At 44.9% G+C, this 19874-nt stretch overlaps 1 protein-coding gene across 1 annotated transcript in view; it reads right to left on the bottom strand.

Annotated features, from left to right (window-relative positions):
• Positions 1-19874, bottom strand: part of LPP (LIM domain containing preferred translocation partner in lipoma) — a 340377-nt gene that overhangs the window by 206885 nt on the left and 113618 nt on the right. The window contains exon 4 of the mRNA XM_082486985.1: positions 2614-2815. Coding sequence (XP_082343111.1) covers positions 2614-2806 — 193 coding nt within the window. The 5' untranslated portion in view covers positions 2807-2815. The remainder of the gene's footprint in view (positions 1-2613; positions 2816-19874) is intronic.

Genomic DNA, 19874 nt, shown 5'->3' with positions numbered 1-19874 from the left:
GTGCCAGGCTGCGATGTGCACGGCCGCTTTCTGCCCCATCGCAGCCCTGGGACAGCCCTTCCCGGTGCCACTGCCCACACTCAGCTCTGGCAGAAGGATGCTGCGCTGTGTGCTACCCACGCACTGGGCGGAAAGCCCGTGTACCTCCAGCGAAGGACCTCTGGAGGGGCAGGATGGATGAAGACACACTGGGGTACAAGGAGATGCTGCAGCTCCTCCACCTACAGAGTCACAGCTAACCAGATGGGAAAGACCTGTGACCAACAGAGAACAAATTTAGGCAAAACAACCCGCGATGCCCCTTTACACAGGGAATCAGTGGGGCACGGAGCAGTTTCCCAGGCTGAATTATTGCTGCAAAAACAACGGAGGTCATTGAAGAAACAGTAAGGGAGCCTGGAGCAGAGAAGGGAGCCATAGAAAGTGAATGAAGCATGTTGGGCTAATTATTTCCTCGCTGTCCCCCCTTGCCTGCCAGATCCCAGAAGTCTCATGTTCTCAGGGTTATATATGGCTGGGCTAATGGCTTTGCACCAGCTGCTGACACCGACCAGCAGCATGTCACCTTCTGAAAGTGGATTAGCTTAAGCTGCAGGCACACTGTCACATCGCTAAACCAGTCCCTGACCAGGTCTTGGCCAACCCTTAGCCCTTCCAGGCCTGTCAGATGACAATGGGATCTCTAAAAGCCATCAGCACCAGACAAGACAAGGGACTGGCACTGAAGAAGGTCTCCTGTGAGCTTCTCAGGTCTCCTGGTTTCTAACAGACCTGGCGATGCTCAGCCACTTGCGAGACTGGGTCATCAGTGTTGCATGAGAAATGTTGGCGTGCCTCATCTCCCCTTCTCAGCCTGCAGAGTCTGCTCTGCTCTTCGGGACAGCCTCCTTCCCCAAACGCCAAGAAACAAAGAATTTTTTAGAAGGTGATAATGTTCCTGAGTCACATCTAATCGGATCTACAATCACCAAGGCACTGACAATTAAGACATACCAACATTTTTCAACAACAACAAAAAAATAGTGGCAGATCAACAACAGTTTTCATAGAAAAAAAAAAGTGTAAAATTTCCATCACTATTTTAAATTTTAAGAGAATTGGAAAAATAAAAATTTCCATTTGACTTGAAGGTGAGATTTTCATTGCACTTCAGAAATGGATTTTTTTTTACATTTTTAATTCCAAATGTCTTTCTCTTCCTCGCTAATGTTTTGTTACTGAAGGCAACAGAACAGGTGCATATGACTTCACTTTTCCCCTCCAACACATTTTCTTTTTTCGTTCTGAATTCTCCGAAGTTAGAGCAGCAGAGGGGAAAAAAAATGAAACACTCATCAGACTTTTCCAACTTTCCTACAAAATATCCTTAACTTTAGAAAATTGCTCAAATGCGAGATTTAATACGCTGCATTGTTTTTCTTCTTCCTTTCCATTATTCTGTAGTCTTCCTGAAAATGCATACACTTTCAAAAGATAGAGTAGAAAAAGGAAAAAAAGATACAGATGACATCTATCTTATTGCATTCAACACAAAAGAGGGAAAAGTGATGACAGAACAAAGCAGAGCATCCAACACCCAAACCCAAAAGGTGGTTTGAACATTTGCTTGAATACAGCTGAGTTTTTCCATTGGGGGAGGATGGAGAGGAGGAGGGGGAAGAGTTTTCCACCCATTTCTAACCATAGTAAATCACCGGGAATAGAAAAGTCACTACTCAGCCAAGACAGTTACCACTCTCTCCTAAAATCCTTGGCTTCCACCTTGTTTCTGCTGCAGTTAAGGTTCCATCACACACTTCCCCACTGTCAGCTAGGGGCATCCCGGGTGCTCCAACTGGCAGGTTTCCAGTTGCAGACCCCAGAGACGCTCCCGCTGCTGGCTTGTGTCCGCAAGCCAGGAACCCAACTCCCACGCTTGCTGCTTGACTACATGAAGACAGGAGGATTTTTATAGCAGGAGGTAGAGGAAGGCCAGCACACGGTGATTGGCAGGCATTTGTTTTACTGCTCCAGAGGCTATTAAAATGGTCATGCAAATATCCTCAGAATTATATCATTACATTATTTCACATTCAAGAGAGTTCCACAGTAGAGGTAAAAGAATAAAAGTAAAACTGAATCAAACCAGCAGGCTGGAGAGGAAGCACTCCTAGACCCATTCTGCCAAACTTATGCTCTACCACCCCAATTATACCCCATACTCCCACAGCTCAGTCCCACATTTGTAAAGGATTCCCATCATGCTGGGATGAAAGAGCCAATACTGAAAAGGGTTGTTCAAGCCCCAGCTCCTTGGATCAACACATACCAGCAGAGACCAAACAAGCAAACCCCCTTGAAAAGCACCAATGTTGGTCATAGGACATCTGCTTCCAATTAAAAACAAGAAAGGTCTGCCCCCATGTCCTCCCCCAGCCCTGCACCTCTCAGGAGGGTGGCTAACCAGAGCGAGGATAAGAGATACCTTCACATTCTTCTTGATTTGAATGACCTGAAACAGGAAGGCTCCCACAAACTCATCAACAAAGAGCAAGTCAAGAATAGCCTGTGTCAGCGGTCGGTTCCTCTGAATTAGACATGTGTGGTTCCTTCCTAAAAAAAATAAATGCTTACCATCACCTCCTGGTTGTTTATATGGGTTGTACTTTGGCTTAGGGGCAACAACAGGCGCAAACTTCTTTGGTGTCTGTTGGGTAGACACCGAGATGCTGGGAGTCCCAAAGGTGTGTGTGGTCTCCATCCTTGCAGTAACGTGTCCAACAGGCTCGTTGGTACTCTTGGGTGGCAGCCAGGATGGGTGGGACATGGTTCAGATCTGAGAGGAGAGGCAAAGAGAATCACACATATGTTAGGAATTTAGTCTGAGGAAATAACAGTTGCAAACCTGCTGCTTTGCTGGTTTATAAAATCAAACCCACAAAACCCTTTAACATGCTTAACTTGCGTGTGCTTATCTTTAAACATATTGGTCCTGATGTATAGGATTTATGATAAAAACTTGTCTCTTTTTCCCCAGTAGGTCAGAATTACTGATCAACTCACTGGTGGTGCCTACAAAAAGCAGGCACTATTTTCCTCTTCAAACCAAAGCGGAGGCAGGCTGATACCCCGGAGAAGACCATCAATCCCACCATCCATTCAGCACAGTAGTCATATACTTGCCTTTCCCTGTTAGGCTTTTGTGGGTACATTAATGTACAACAGTGCAGGTGCTTTGGGGACAAGTGTAGCCACAGATAGGCAGACACGCTTCCAAAATATACCTTTAGCACTTTTTCACGTGTCATTTAAGATCCCTCATCCCAGCAACTTTCATTCAAACTTTTATGGAAAAGGATTTCAAAAGCAGCTCATCATTGTTGATGCCTCCATTTCCGAATGCCCGGCTTAAGACATTTTAAAAGCATGTCAGTTTTGAGAAAATGCCAGAATCCCACAACCGCTGACAACCAGGCTCCTTTTAGACATCTCGACTTGTGTAACAGAAAACAGAGGCAGCCCAAATCATTATTTATTTATGAAAATCTTGGTTTTGGCCTCTTAAAAGCCTACATCACTTTTGAGAACTGGACTCAGATGCTGCTGAAAACATTGTCCATAAAAAACCTGTTCATTGCACTGAACAAGTGCTTTTCACTGCACACAAACCACACTCGTTGGGCAGCGGCGATGGTCCTACAGTACCATCAGATGATCCTGCAGAGCTGGATTTGAGATGTGATGAAGAAATGAAGACCCCATGCAGACAAAAGCCAATGCTAATTCTGGAGCTCTTGAGCACTCTGTCACTTCTGCTCACACTCCGCTTTGGTGTCAGGACTCCTCAAGGCCACCAAAACCAGCAGGCAACTGTGACCCAATCAGGAAAGATTTGTTTTGAACATGGAAAAGGATCAGTGCAAGAGGTAGCACCAGGCCACGGGAGACGTTAGCAGACTGCCATTGCAGAAAAGCACCTCCATCTGGGAACAATGGGACAAAGCAGAGGTGCTGCTGAATTTGCAAAGAGGTGGTCTCTAACTGCAGCAGCAAGTGCAATCCGCTGGGACTGAGATGCAAGGGAGATCTGTAGCTCTGCTGAGCGTGGCACCAAGGGCTGTATTAGCCCGTCTGAACAGTTCTCTGAGCTCAGGGCGGGAAGAGGAAAGGGGACAGATGAAAGGTGGCCTCTGGCAGGTGTAGACCCCCTTGGAGTGAAATCATTACCAAAGTCCACAGTGCTACAACTCTCTATTCTCACACAGCTCTGTGGTCATGCATGCAGCCGTCTATTTGAACGGCTCACGAGGAGGTATTTCCAAAGCTGAGAAGTACAGCCACGCAGAGCCTGCACACCATGAAGGAATGCAGCCACAGGTCCGCTCCTAGCCTACCTGAGCACACTCTTGGTGCCTCACAGCTAAGAATCCCACGCATACAGGCTTCTCGGAAACAAACAACGCTGAGCTCTTCAACCAGCCCCCAGGATTACATGGAACATTTAGGCAGGAAGAAGGCATATCTGATAGCATATTTAAGTCTACCTAGAGAAAACAAAGCAGAAATCACACTTCATTTCCCCTTTCTCCTAATTTGGGCTCACACATCACTAGAAACGTCAAGGCTAAGCTGTTGGGACTTAGCAGAGCTATTTTGCCAACTCATCCTCGCTGGCAAAGCATCTGCATCCTACGAGCTTCATGGTGGAGCAAATTCAGTTGAGTGCTTTATCAAAGAAGCAAATGAAGACTCTCGGGTATAAACTAGAGAAAGTAGTCCTGTGGGTTCCTGCACGGATAACATTGTTCTAGTAATTTGCTGTTAGCAATGCTGAGTCAGTGCTCAGGGGAAAGGAGCAAGATCTCCACATGGTAGTGTGGGGACAGTACCTCCAGCTAACAGCGATGACTGGTAAAACTGATATATATATAGATATAGATATATATGTGTGTGTGTGTGTGCTTATTCCAGCCCAGTAAGTTTACTAGAGGTAACAGGCTTCCTACTTGAGGAGTCATTTCTACTTAGAGTCCCAATGTCTGACCCAACACTAGGAGACAGACAATTTGTGATCATTTTCCACCTCCATTGCTCCTTGCGTGACAAAGGAACTGGCAATTGCCAAACATCAGCCCCAACACTTGCTGCTCTTCCTCACTGTGCACTCTGACTGCTCGGCATGCACACAGTGGTTTCGTGATCCCTACCACTGGAGGATGAGCCTGTTGTCCTAGACATCTGATACCAGTAAAAGAAAGCCACTGGGGCCAGCACGGAGGGACTGGCTAGAAATAAGGCAGACAGGAGCAAGGCAGGACCACCCTGGAGATGGACAAGCATCCAAGGCTGAGCTGCAAGGACACAGCTTTCCGTCCCACATATAACTGCCTTCCAACCTTACATTAACAGTGTGGAGCATCATTCTGAAAGCAAGAAGTGAAAGGCAGGTCCTCCCCACAGGGCCGGAGAGGAAATCAGCCGCGACGGGTGGGGGCGGAGGGCACGCGAACCGCACTCCCACCGCCTGGTACTTCCCGTTACCAACACCAGCCCTGACAGACCTAGAAAACGACTGCCACTAGAGCAGTAAGATTCACCTACACTGCTGCCTCCTCCTCCCCCATTCTACAAAAATGTAGAACGCAGCAATAAAACTCAGGCAACTATCTAGGTTTTAAGAGCAGAAAGCAATGAGGGCACTCAGCCTTAAGAGCTAAACAGGACAACCCTGCACTCTGCAGAGTTATTACATCCAAAGACGACTATGCCTTACCCATTGCTAAAAGCATCCTGGAGTTTTATTCTGACAGGTTTTCAGCCCCTGGCTTGACATCTCATATGAAAGAGCATCCTGCCCCATGAAGCACCCTCAGACCCTGGATGTTACCTCCATACTGATTCAAAGAAAAAAAAAAAAACAAAAACCCACAAACAAAACCCCACAAACAAAAAAAGTAGTACTGACCGGATTACCATTATTCCTATTCTGGTAACTACCTAATTGTTCCTTAACCACCGCCCAGGCAACACACCTCAGTCCCACTGAGCTCTCATGGTCTGCCAGGCTGACGGCAGGGATGGGTTGAGTGACGCACAAATCAAGACTATCTGCTTCAGTAGCCAAGTTGCACAGTGCTGAGGATGGCTGAAAATGATGTGAATCTCAATGAAGGAGCTTAAAAAGCAGAATGCTCTTATGGACAGTTTGGGAGCGCGAAGACCACACTGCTGTAACTCAATTGCTGACTGTAAGCTGGCACGCAGCTCCCTCTCAGCTACCCTCTAACGCGTTTGTTTTGGCGGTGGTGGTATATTCTAATTGTTTCCCTGTTAGCCTTTTCTCTTCCTCTTTCTCCCCCTCTCATTTTCTGTTATGCATTTACTGCCACTCATTTTTCCTATCTGTGCCTTGACAACGTTTTCAGCAAGTTCCCTTTTCCTCATCTGTTCCAGCCCCAGCTCCCTAGCCTCAATTAAATTCAGCCTAACTACTTTGCGAGATCATAAAAAAAAAAAAAGAAAATGAAAGAATGTCGTTTTAACAGCTGAAGCTAAACTTGTGGGTTTGCTGTTATGTTCCCCCCTTTTTTTCATCTGGTAAAAGGCCAAGAGCAAGGTAAAATATAAGGGACAGTGGCTTGCAGATGGGCACAGCCCCCCCCACTCTCTGCAGACCTCTCCACGGTGGAGCACCCTGGCTAATTCAGACAAAGCCATCAGTGCTCCCTCACCATTCCCTGCAACATTGTCTGGTTTTCAATCAGAAGCTTCTTTGGAGCAAAACAGATGAACATTTTGTGATGTGGACAAGTAATCAAAACCGCACAGGGAAACTTGGGCTTATAACCAATTCTCTTACTCTAAACTTACTCTTATATATGCCACCACCTCTGCGTGATTGTAGTTCCTCCACTTGGATTGAGAACATCCAATAGGTAAAGGCAGTGCTTTTCTGGCTAGCCAGCAAACACCACCAGCAAACGCATGTTTCACTTTTGTCTTTGAAGCGTTTCCTTCCAAAAAAAAGTTATTTCTGCCAGTTCTACAGTAAACAGAGTTGTTTTCAGACGTTTCTAACTAGATGTGGGATGCGGGGAATTGCAGAAGGCGGTGGTTACAAGAAGGCTACAGTCACTGAGAAACTCAAGAGAGTAAAATGAATAAACTATGGGATATTGCAGGCTTGAGAGAACCAAGGAACAGGTAAAAGGCAACAAAAGGAGCATCAAGATGGATGGGCTGGGGGAACCCAAGAAGCGGGTTCAGAAGTGCATCTGCTCACCTTGGCTGTCAGGGATGGAGCTGTTACACAATAGCTGCATTACCCATTTCTAAGGGTGAATACAGCAAGTTCCTCCTTCAAGGGTAAGAGCAGATGGGGTGAAAAACCATCAGACCCAATCTGATCACTTTGGTTCTTCAAAAGCAATCCCCTCACACACACACCCCTGGAGAACAGTGAGTCTCATCAGCCTTTTGCTGGACAAGCCACTTATTGCTGCTCTTGGATGCCAAATGCAAAGTGCCTGATCCTTCTGCTGCTCAAGCCAATGGCTGGACCACAGAGCTCTCACTGAAAAGTTAAACTGTAGGTTAAATCTACAGTTGCCCCCACACTTCCGCTTCAAGCAAATCATTCGTCAGACATGGTTTGAATTCAACAAGCCCCTTCCTAACAAACCCGCATGAGTCTAGCCACCCAACGTTTCACACAGCCAGGCTGGAACAACCTTTCTCATCATAGCCTGTGTCCCTGGGAACCCTCCCAGAGGGACAGCAACCTCACGCTTCCCCATCACTGCCTCATCTCCCTCTGTCTTGGCTGAAGCCTTCTGCATTTCTGCCTGCCACTGTCACACAGCCATCCTCCTTGGTCAGCAGTAACTCAACACCTCCATTCCTGACCTGGCTGCTACAAGCTCTTCCTGAGACTCTTTAACTCACTGAACCCTCTGGCAATAACCCTTTCCTAAATTCACTGCCCCACCCCAGACAAAAATCGCCTAAATCTTCCTTATGTCACTGCTCTGAGAGCCCTCCTCATTGACCATCTCGTCTAGCCCTTCTGCACTGTGCAGGGCACTGAACTCTACCCAACTATCACTCCACAAAGCTTTTGTTGAGCTAAAGAATATTTGTTATAAAGTACACGAAGCCTCAACTGAAAGAATGCAAATATTGGAGAATACATCACAGCATTTGTTTGGGCAAACAATTAAGCACCATAATTACAGGTTCTCCTTTATTTCTGGCTTTAAATTTATCTAGCTCCACTTCCAACCATTGGATTTTGTTAGGCTCCCATCATCTGCATTACAGACCTGCCTCTCTTCCTTACGCAGATCCTTTCAGAACACAGCCAGGTCATTGGTTAAATCAAATCAAAACATTTAAATTAAGTATCAATTAAACTCACTGTAACGAGCAGATTTCTCTTGTTTCATTCATGTATCTTTACTCAGAACTCTTCAATTTTTTCAGCCACCTTTTACGAAATGGTGGATGCTAGCATAAGACCTTTTTTTCAAGAATGGTTACTTAAAATGGAAGGGGTAAAATGATGAATAATATCAAAGACAAAAACCAGACTGAAATCAGCTGTGGCTGCCCGAGGTTCTGTTATCCTTCCTTCCTTGGAAGCATTAGTCATCACCTACTTTTGGAGGCAGAGGATAAGACCAGACTAACCATGATAAATAACATTAGGAGCACAGAGTAAAATCAGGCTGCGTAAATAAGGAAAACAGTGGGCTCTGGTTCTATCATTAGGATGATCTTAATGCCGCAAGTTCAGAAAATTCTAACCATGAAAGAATACGCTGCAGCAGAGGAACTGGAATCCACGAATCCCAAGATGAGACCACATTATCTAAAAAAATCAGACCAGGAATATCAATAGATGATAATATCAGGCAGTAATAAAAGCCTGACAAGGATTTTTGTTCCTTTTTTCTTTTTCTTTTTTTTTTTTTTTTTTTTAACATGTGGGCATAAGTGCTTGTTTTTGCTTTTAATTACAGGATGTCATTCACCTTTGAGAAGCAAAGGTAAAACAAAGAGGGTTCCAAGTCAATTTAGCCTCACATCAGATAAGCAATGGAAGGGTAGAGTACCAATTTGTCTACTCTTGAAATTGTTAGTACATTCATCTCTGAGACAGGCTGGCTTTTCTGTGATTAGACTGTACCCAAATAAATCTTCATTTCATTTTCATATTTATAACATGGACAGAATACTCCTTGGATGTTGATGGACTTTGCCAAGACAGAAGAATTTGTCCCCCGAGTTAATTAAGCTAATGCTTCATAGTGGGTAGCAACAGTGTTTAACAAAAAACGAGCAACAACAGTCTGTGCTTCCAGACAGTCTGCTCTGTCTTCCATCCCACTCCTTCCTAAATCCACTGGCTTGATGCAGGTCCATAATATTCTGTCTTAGTATCACCCATGCACAGTTAACCATCACTCCTGAGGCCAAGGGATCGACCAGATAAGGGAATCAGGACCTTGTTTGCTGACAGTAGATACAACTGGCAGCCCTACTGCAGCTTCTCTCTGATACTATTCGGGAACACGATCAAGACATCTCCTTCCCTGGATAACCCAAGTTTGTCTCTAAGGGCTTACGAGAGCCATGTGTAGAATGCCAGACTACATTCTCCCCGTTCTCCCTTCTCTTCCGTCCATACAAAAGAACTCAAAGAGAAAACTTTTGTTTATTTCACTTTCTAACTGAGTTTTAAAGATCAGCTCTAGCACTGAACCAAGGGGACACCCTTCATGATGCAAAATCATGCCACACATTGCCCCTTTCAGTTAGAGGGGCAACCTACAAGACTAGAAGTTTCTACTTTAAGCTTATTTGGTTGGGGTTTTTTTCTGAAATTCCCAAAAGCACAAACCCAAATGCCCTGTTAAAATACAGTTCTTTGCTTTGTCCTCATCACCTCCGCTCCACTAATTAGCCAAAGCAGTAATTGAGGCTGACCAGAGAGATTTGTTCTTTACAAATTCCCAAAGCTGCTTGTTTCACTTGGCACTGTTCCCCTTTGAATGCTAAACAAATTTATTTCTCCAATTATGGCCGATGATCTCTAGCCATGAAGCTTTCCTGCTTCTTGTGGCCTCCAAAAGAGTATATAATGTCAAAATTCTGGTCTCATTAGAGGTCTTTAACCAAACATAGGAAGCACCATAGGTACTTACAAACTCAGCCCAAGATCTCCTGGGATGTCTTATCCATATGGTACTAATTACCCTCATCAATTTTACACCATATGGGAAATTATGTGATTTGGAGAATTGGGATTCCTTTTGAACTCCCTTAACCATTGCTGATCTGCACAACATCTCACCAAATTTAAGTCTTGTAATATTAACCAGTCCAAAGAAGCTCCTCCCTTAGACCTTCCCAGTGGCAAATAGACTGGTCCTTCGTGCTCCTCAAACGTCCTGTCATCAACCAGGAGAACCGCAAAGCTGCAGGAACAACTCTGAGCACTGGGAATCCTGTGAGTGGGGCTGATGCGACCCTCATCACCAGTGAGCAGTGCAGAGTGAATCAGAGTCCACTGAGCCACCAAGCGACTCCGAGAAGTGATGAAGAATGGAACGTGCTGTCACCCTGCAGTGACTGCCTTCTTGACCATATGCAAACTTGATGCGTATGGACTCCAGCTCCTTTGTGGCACATCTCTCCCTGAGATCAGGTTTCTTCACTCGCACCCATTTTACACTGCCTATGGGCACTTCTTCATGCTTTCCCTGAATCTTTCACAGCAGGTGTCAGCTGGAACAAGCTGAACTCTCCCTCTCCCCCTAGACCCAGAGTTTCTTCCAATTGCCTGGATAAGGCAGGGTTTTGTATCTTCAGGTCAATCCCCTCAAAATAAATATATAAATAAATAAATCAAAGCCACTTCTTCAGTTAAACAGGACTGAAAGTCTTCACCAATTTCCTGCTGTGGGACATCACTAATGTAATCACTGGAATTAGAGGAGAAAGAAACCTAGTTAGAGCAGTGCTTGTGCTGAATTATTCCTCGAAGCATAAAATCTAGTATCACCTCACTCTGACTTTAACAGCTTCAATCAAATTTCCATGGGATCCTCCATAAGACCTGATTTAAATTCACAGTTCGCCCTGCTTTGAGCAAGGGGTTGGCACAGATGACCTCCAGAGATCCCTTCCAAAATCAATTATTCTATGACTCTAAAACCACAGACTTCCAGCTGTGACTTTATCTGCACTCAAAAGGGTTTGCAGCAATATATAGCTGTATCCCACTTAAGGTATGCCAGCAATATCACCTACCGGCAATGCAACGTTATATTCCTTATTCTCTAGTTGCAATGGTTTGCAAATGAACACAGCATGTGCTCATTCTTTTAACTAAATAACCAATACTTGGAAAGTAATTTTTATTTTTTTTTCCCTAGCATGGCTGCATCAACTCTTTGGGTTTTCGTCAGCAGATCCATACCACTTTAAGATGTGTCTTTTGTTTTATATACTAAAGTCACTACAACTTCTACAGTATTACTCAGACATAACAGGAAGACAGCAAGTCCACAGCGGAGATCGTAAAGACACGAGGGTAAAGAACGGTCTCTCTGCTACAAAGATGACTGACAGAAGTTAATGTCACCATGAATATAGCTCATCAGATACCAACTAAACATCACATTCATTCTTACACCAAACCCCTGCTACTGGGACAATTTTGTTATCAACCAAAAACCTACCCGTTCATAAGTTTCCTTCTTAGATCATTTCTCTTGTATAAGCTTCAATAGTGGAAAAGGTAGAAGGGCAAATTAAACATAAAAAGTCTTTTCTTTCCCAATATAATTGCATTAGTAGTTTTGGGATTAGATGCAGGCTATTTCAATTTGACTGCTGCTGCAAAACACACACATAAAAGCTGATGAACAAGATCTTGCTTTTACAGCCACGTCACATTCTGGTTTTGGATGACAAACTAGGCTTTAAAATCCCAATAAATTGAACTTGACTGGCCCATGTGCATTGAAACAAAGAGATAGTACTGGCTCCCTGGAGATAGATCTATCTAATCTAATCTAACTCTAATGACCACATTACAATTTCACCAGAGAGCAGGCTGCTTCTTGACTTCTGTGGTATGAGACAATCCTCAGCCACTCCAAACATAATCACATTGGATAAAACATTAATCCAAGGCCGCAGCTACTTGTGGTCACAACAAACCCAGGGCAACTGCAATGGAGGAGGTAGACCTGGTGGCCGGCACAAAATGCTTATTCAAATACAGCAACATTTGTGGTTGAACCTTTAGAGCTGAGCCAGGAGATACCTCTGAGCCAGACAAATTTCTCCCAGTTCTTAAAGCTTCTCTTCCTGATAACTTGACCTACAAGTTTGTGAGGGTGTTGCTACACTACAAGGAAAAGTTTGAGATGGATGTTTCATAATTTTGTGTATAAAATGAGACAGGAAATATATTAATAGGGAGAGTAAAAGAACAGTCAGAATGATGCAGAAAGATTATTTTGGGAGCCTCAAACCATGAGCTCCTTAGACAAATACTGTTTTCCTGCACGCGATTTATTTTCAAGATCCCTCTGCCAAAAAAAGCTGCCTTTACTCCTTCTGTGCCCATACTCATTGTCTTGCCTATAGCACAGCTCAGTAATTGGCTTCCTACTTCAGCAAGGCACTGCCAAGCAACAAAGAGCTTATCCATCAAATAAAATGGTTAAGGGACTGCACTTCTCAACCAACGGAAACATACTGGAATCAGGCCTATCAAGAGAGTCCTACATAAGAGAAAAGAAATCAGGACAACAAGAGATGGCAAGGTTAAAGCCGTTAGAGCAAGCCCAGGCTGGCTGGATGCTGATGCTGGCTGTAAACAAGAAGGAACCGTGCAGAACTAACATTCAGTTCAGCAGTGAGATACCAACAAGACCCCAGTGGGACCAAACGGGACCATGGCAGCATATTGACACACAGATAATTGTATTAGCTTTGCTGAGTGCTGTGTGTATGTGTCTCAGCCTGGGGAGAAACAGCAGGGATCTGAGCTCAGTAGGGAGCGGGAAACCGATACAGAGTGAACAAGGAAACAGTACAGAGCTCGAGGTTCTACCCAGCAAGGCTCGGGTGGGTGCAGGCGGGTTTTTTGATTTACAGTGGGTTCCCTGCACTCCACTTCTCTTCCAAAATAGCTGTGATTGCAGGAAGAGTCAGCTGCCACTGTCCCTGGAAGAAAACGTATCTGCTCTTGGCAGTCTGAACCCCAACCCATCAAGAGGATTTCTGTGAATGGAAAAGGAGCTGCAGCCCAGAATATGGGCACTGCATGGGCCCCGCTCAAGGAGGACACGAGTGTGAGGCCGATGCCACTGTAACCTTCGTGTGACACCTCAGGGGGCAGGCAGTACTAACTAGACTTTGAAACTGTAATGCCTAAAAAGCAAGCAATTAAATCAATTAATGGGCAAGAACTGTGTCCGGGATCAAAAATCTTTAATCCCTGATTCTTTTCCTCCCACCTGATCCACTTAACCTTTCCTCCCCCAGATTCCCAGGTGTCCTGAAAGTCACAGCCTCAAGTATGACAAATCCCTGGATGATTTCTTCTTCCTGAGCACTGCACCAACCTGTACCTCATTTTTGGCAGCTCAGCCCATGGCACCTTGCAAATAATCAGGGGAAATAGCCTTTTTCCTATGGAAAAACCTATATCCTAACACACAGAAGAGTGATTGCTGCCAGATGTCTGGGAACTGCTGCTGCAGAGAGACAGCTAATGGAAGCAAGATATTTGAGTGCATGAAAACTGTAGGATAGGAAGTACGCAGACCCCTTCACATAAACTGTCAGAAAAAAGACTACATTTCTCTGAGTTTCAAAACAACAGGTGATTTGACATCATCACTGAGCACTCCAGTGTATTCTTGTCTCCCTTTTGCAACACAAAGCAAAAATAACAATTTAAGTGCTTTCTCCTTTAAGAAGCTGAAAGCCTGCACTACTGTCAGGAAAGAAAGAGTATCTCCGCAGGTTACAGAGTCCTGCTTTTAGCAGGAGACTGGACTATCACCAACACTAGATAAGGCTTGCTATGGCTTTGTCCTTGAAAACCTCCAACATGTAGAATCCCCCTGCTACCTGGTGACTTGTTCAAGTGTTGCACTATTTTCCCAATGAAAATGTTTTTCAAGCTCTTCAGCTGAAACTCCCAAATGACTATGCACGTCCATGGCATTTTCTTTCACCATCTGGACACAAGCATTTGGCTTTGTCATCTTTGTAACACCCTTGGCAGTAGCTACAGGCTGCCATTGGATCACTCCTTTGCCTACTCTCCATCAGAGACAGGACACAAAGCTCCCTCAGCCTCTTCTTGTAGGCCATGTGCTCTAGGTCCTTGATTGCCCGTGCTCTAGACCCTCTCCAGCTCTTCAACATCCCACTTCAACTGGAGGACTCCAGACTGGATAACAGCCTCGCCAGCAGGGAGTAAAGGTGAACAATAACTCATCTCAGTCTACTGTCCAGGCTTCTCATGAAGCAACCCATATCCAGTTTGCTTTATTGGCAATGACAGCACCCATTGGACTCATATTTGACCTGGTGTCCACCACCTACTCCAAGTCCTTTCGCCAAGGAATAAAGAAGAATAAATGGCATGTTTTGAGATGGTGCCTAAGATGGAGGAGCTCCATAATGTCCATGGCAACATGGATAGATGGGTAAGCCATAAGGTGATGTTAGCTACCCCACTGCTATTTGCAATAAACACAACATAGAGCTCATTGAGAAGACAGCTCTTCACTGTGTTCTGGAAGCATGGGGAAATGGGTGAAGAGGAATATTAAGAGCAAAGGCAAGCATGCCATGACACTCTGGAGCACATCAAGATAAAACTCTGTTTTAATAATCATAGGGCATTAGTTCTGCTCTGAATAAAAACTTGTGACTGAAGATAAGTGCTTGAGATTTGATTTTCAATTCTTCTTTGAAACTCATAAAACCACTGAGCGTAGGAAACTGTTGCTCTTCCCTTTTATCTCAGCGTCCATTCATTCAAGAATAGTGATACTCAAAGCTCTGGGAGATAATTCCTCAGCTGGTGCAGACCATTGTGCCAGCAATGAAGTTAACCCAGCCAGACATCCACACTGGCCTTGCAATTTTGCTAAACAAACTCATCATATTGAAAAGCTAACTCCAGTTGCTCCGCCACTATCACATTGGTGTCTTCTGCTTTTGACCACCCAAATTAGTTTGTTCTCCTTCCCAGAAATCAGTATGCAGTTTTGTTGTGACGAAAGAGTTTCCATCCTAGACCGGCCACACTGGTTCCCTAGATGTGAAACGGCTCAAATCTGACAGTCTCCAGGAAAACATTACAGTGCTCATCTTCTTCACTGCACCTCCTCAGAAGAGACTGGGGGGTGAGGGGGGTGGTGGAAGAGAGGAAATGAATCATGAGCAGAGGGAATTTTTGGAGGGAAGGAAGAATAAAACTTTTTAACATACCTAGAGATAGTGACACACTGCTGCGTTTTAGCCACTGCTGGCAACCGCTTGTGTTCTGCTTTTGGACTAGGCTGGGGCAGCTGGGCCATGCAGCTGGTAAGTGCACACACAGCTCAGGTAATCAAATGCCCTCCAATAGCTGCTACCGCTCTCTCACGGGTCTAAGGCAAAGCACGTTCCCCCCCCAACCAAGGGTCTGCAAGGCATTTCAGCGTGCCTTTGCTGTGTAACGCACGTATTTCTCTTTCAAAGTAACACAGCTGCCAACACCTTAATCATTCCGTGGGGACCTTCAACCCCACCAACCCCGTAAGTCCTTCATTACCTCCAGCGTGCTCCTGCAGAGCTCACATCCCAGGTGAGCTATATGAGCGCAGTTCTCCGTCAGCTACAGAAAGCAGAGTGAACTGCAGGAGATCAGAATCTGTACAAATCAGGTCTAACACCCTATCTACCATTACTCTCTGTTCCTGCAAGTTTGGCCTCATTTACTGCAAAATATCTAGGACAAAAGGCAAGACAGCAACAAGAAACCACCTTTGAGACTGAAATTATTGCATGTTTCTTTTCATGAGATCCTGTGGGAGAGAAGATGCTTGCTCCTCTGCATGGACTCTCTAACGTGGCTATGGAGATCAGCCAAATAACGTAACTGAGGCACCTGAGCTGCATGTACATCCCCAAAGCTTTCTTGTTTTTAAGTTAGAAACTGCTGCCTCAAGTCATAAAAATACTATGTTTTGAAATTGTATTGATATGTTCTTGGCACAGGAAAAAAAATAAAGTGCAAATGCAAACAATACAGAAACTTGAGCCGCCCTTTGTTTCTGCAGGACTTAAAAACACTAAGGGAAAAACCTAAGCAACAAATTAAATTGATCCATGGAAAGATGGAGGCTGTTAGGACTGGTATGCAGATACCTATTTGAAACTAGCTTGAGCACATGAAGGCATAAACTTCCCTTTGAAGTTTCTAGGTTGCTCCCATCAGGTTCCTCGAGATGGCACGGCTGGAGACATCATCCTGAGGAATCAGCTCCAAGACAAGTCCCTTTTTAAAGCAAGCTATCTCAGGGACATTTTTTGTGAAGCAACACCACCAGGAACAAGCTTCACTTGCCCTCTTCATGACAGCTCTGCCCTCCCTCCTCTGCAGCCCCATCTACAGTCCATCACCCTTCCGACTGAAGTTATGATCTAATGGCTCAAGATGATAGAGAAAGGTTATTTAAACGTGCCAGGAATACAAACATATGTACATTTGTATGCACAGACATATGTACATCCCTGTTTTTCTGATTCTACATCATTTGCTCAGGAAACTGGTAGAGGGAAAGAATAAGGAGGGAAACCAGCAGTTGCTCACATGGATCAACACTTCCAGGCTCTCTCTTTTGCAGCTCATCTCACTCATACTTGTGGTTTCAACATGTGATTCACATTAGGCCCCTCTGCTCTCCATTTGATGGTTCTGCTGAACAGATGTGAATTTATTTAGTCACAGAGCCTGCTCTTTACACTGCCTCTTTGTAGAACAGATGGGATTTTTTTTTTTCCTGTTCAACAATATTCAGATAACGATCATACTCAGTGCACAGGTTTGCTTGACGATTTCGTATGAAAAGGAACAACACAGGAACACAGACGTGATCTCACAGGAGCACTCTCCAGCAGCTAGGACACACCGCAAGAGGTGACGGTACTGATGGAGAATGCCAAACTGCAACACCAGCAACATCTAGAGGAGCCCAAGATCTCAGGGATCCCTGAGGGCAGCCCCATAACTTCAGGCAAACGGGTGATGCACGCCGCACCTAGCAGGGTCCAGAAGACACCTCTCCACCAACCACCCATCGCACAGAGTGTCTCCCACACGAAAGCTCTGGTGGAAGAGCAAGCTGAAGGGTAAGCTCCTGCAACATTCATGGGGACATGAAACCATGTGCATCTCCTGGGACTCCTCAGCATGGTGAAATAGCCTGGAAAAGCTATTCGCTCCCTGTGTGGGCATTCTTCTTTCTGCACTGAGAGTGCCTTTGGCAATGGATGAAGCAGAACTGCACAAAGGCCCTCTCAGAGCAGAATAAGACTGCCCACATGAGAAGTACGCTCGGAACAGCTATTGCACTTTAAATTCACACCCTGGCTTTGTTTCACAAGACTCTCCCTGTGCAGAAAGGCCCTCGGCTTCAGATTCAATTTCTGCCCATATTATCAATAGCTGAGCACTGCTCCCGCCCGAGGATAGGATACGGCCTACACGAGAGGCCCAAGTACAATCTGGGAGGAGAAGGATGAGCTTCACACTCACTTCGTGCTATCCTGCATACGGTTGTGCCTCTATATTGCTTTAATGACTAAACGCTGATGACTTCACCCTAGCAAACGGCCCTGCTATGCGGGTAAATGATCTCTGCTTTACCACAGAAACCAAGCGCAGGATGTGTGTACAGCACACACGCAAATGTCATGCCCGCACCTGTGCAAGGATCTAATCCTTTTCCAAAAGCTGCAGCCCCGTCCCTGAGTCACAGCTTTGCCCTCCACGCGTTGCCCACCTGTTACAAACATGACCTCAGTTTCTAGGAGAATCTACTTCGGACTTTCATTAACTCACCAGAAGCAAAAAAATAAATATATATACATACACACACACTTTAAATGTGGTTATATGAAAACTTGGGTTGTCTGGAGAATGAGACTCCAAGTTTCAGAAGGGAAGCAAAAGTGGAATTCTCTGCTTGAAAGGCACCCAGGACACAGCCATTAACACCCCTCCCTGGGGGCCCTAGAGCTGAACATTTACAACAGTAGAAAAATATGTGTGGCTTTCTTTTTGGGGGGTGGGCATACAATTAAGCAGTATTAAAAAGATAGTAGGTATTAGGCACTAAAATATTTTCAACAAGAGAAGACTGGAACTGAGAAGGACAGCCGAGTTCCTCAGAGGGAGACAGGCGCTTCCAGCTACAAAGCACCTCATGTCTTCTGAGAGTTTTTTCTTTCTTGTTTTTCTTTTTCCTTTTTTCTTGGCAAGTTCTGAGCAACCCCGGTGTAATTTTCATTCCTGTTAACGATGATGCTACCCTACTATTCTGTGTATGGACCATACAACAGCACTCCACACTCTTTTGTACATCTTAGGAAGAAGCGACAAAGCAAAACACTGTGAAAGAGAGACTTGCATGAGCATAAAGCAAATTTATGTGACCAATTCCCAGAAGCTGGTTGCCTAACCTTCAGTATGAGCCTTCAATAACTTTGTCTGAGCAGTCGAACAATATGCTTTCTTTCCTCCATGTAAGTAAAATAAAATTCCCTCCCACTTTGCCCCACCTGCTCTGCAGACCTGGTGGGGCCGGTGCTCCTGCTGGGGCCGGACCAACGACAGGACTGACCGTGGCATCGGGGAACTGGGCTCCCCTGCCATCCCTTCGGGCCATGTAGGAAATCTTTCCGGGCATCACTCCTCATCTGCATCTGTCGCCTCCATCCAGACACTGGGGACAACATTTAGCCCCTTCTTTACAACACACTGAGCTCAGAGACAAAGAGTGCTCTGTAAGGGCTGTCCCACTGCGAAGTGCACAGAGCTGAAAGGCATCCAAAATGCAAAGTACGGATATACAGATTTCGGTGGACGGTTAAAACTGAGGGGGAGGGGAGCTATCTCAGCTGGCAAAGTCTCATGATGGATAGCAGTGAGCTGTTCAGAAGAAAATTAAGAAAACATTTTGAATGCCCTCCTAAAAAGGAACAAATAGGTCCAACGCTCCAACAGAAGGGGATTTTTTGCATCTCTGAATGATAGCGCTTCGCTTTTATGGCCTGCGGCTGCTTGGGAAATTCAAAGCTATTTCTCTGAAGAATTCACTTGGACAAGCTTTACGGCTTTGATCAGTTAACTATTTTTTAATGCTAATCCACCCCAGTGATATTTGTCCTCCTTTTCCCCATGTGCACAGAAGCACAGACACAGACAAATACTACACAAAAGCAAACATTAGCCAGATGAACAGCCAGGAACAATGACATCCAGAGCCCATAACCAAACACCAACTTCATTCTGTTTTATTCTTTTCTCTTCTAGCCGCTCAAGATCCTTTGGCCCAGTATGACCTGCTAATGGAAATTTAGGAATCAAATTTCAGTGCCCAGCAGGTATAATGCTCACACAGTGATTTTGCCACAACTATTCTCGCTGAAGTAGAAAATTTAAATATTTTCCCCTAAAAGTTGCAATAAAACATGTGGCTGAAAGGCTTTGTTTGAAACTTAACTCAAACCCTGGGCTGCAAGTGCTGCCCCATCCTCCAGATGAACAAATAAAGGTGCAGAAATAACTATTTGCTTACATTTATGGAGCA

The sequence above is a fragment of the Vanellus vanellus genome (assembly GCF_965231255.1).
Source record: "Vanellus vanellus genome assembly, chromosome: 8".
Classification (NCBI taxonomy): domain Eukaryota; kingdom Metazoa; phylum Chordata; class Aves; order Charadriiformes; family Charadriidae; genus Vanellus; species Vanellus vanellus.
Note: the sequence above shows the minus strand (reverse complement) of the source record. Positions and strands in the feature narration are given on the sequence as shown.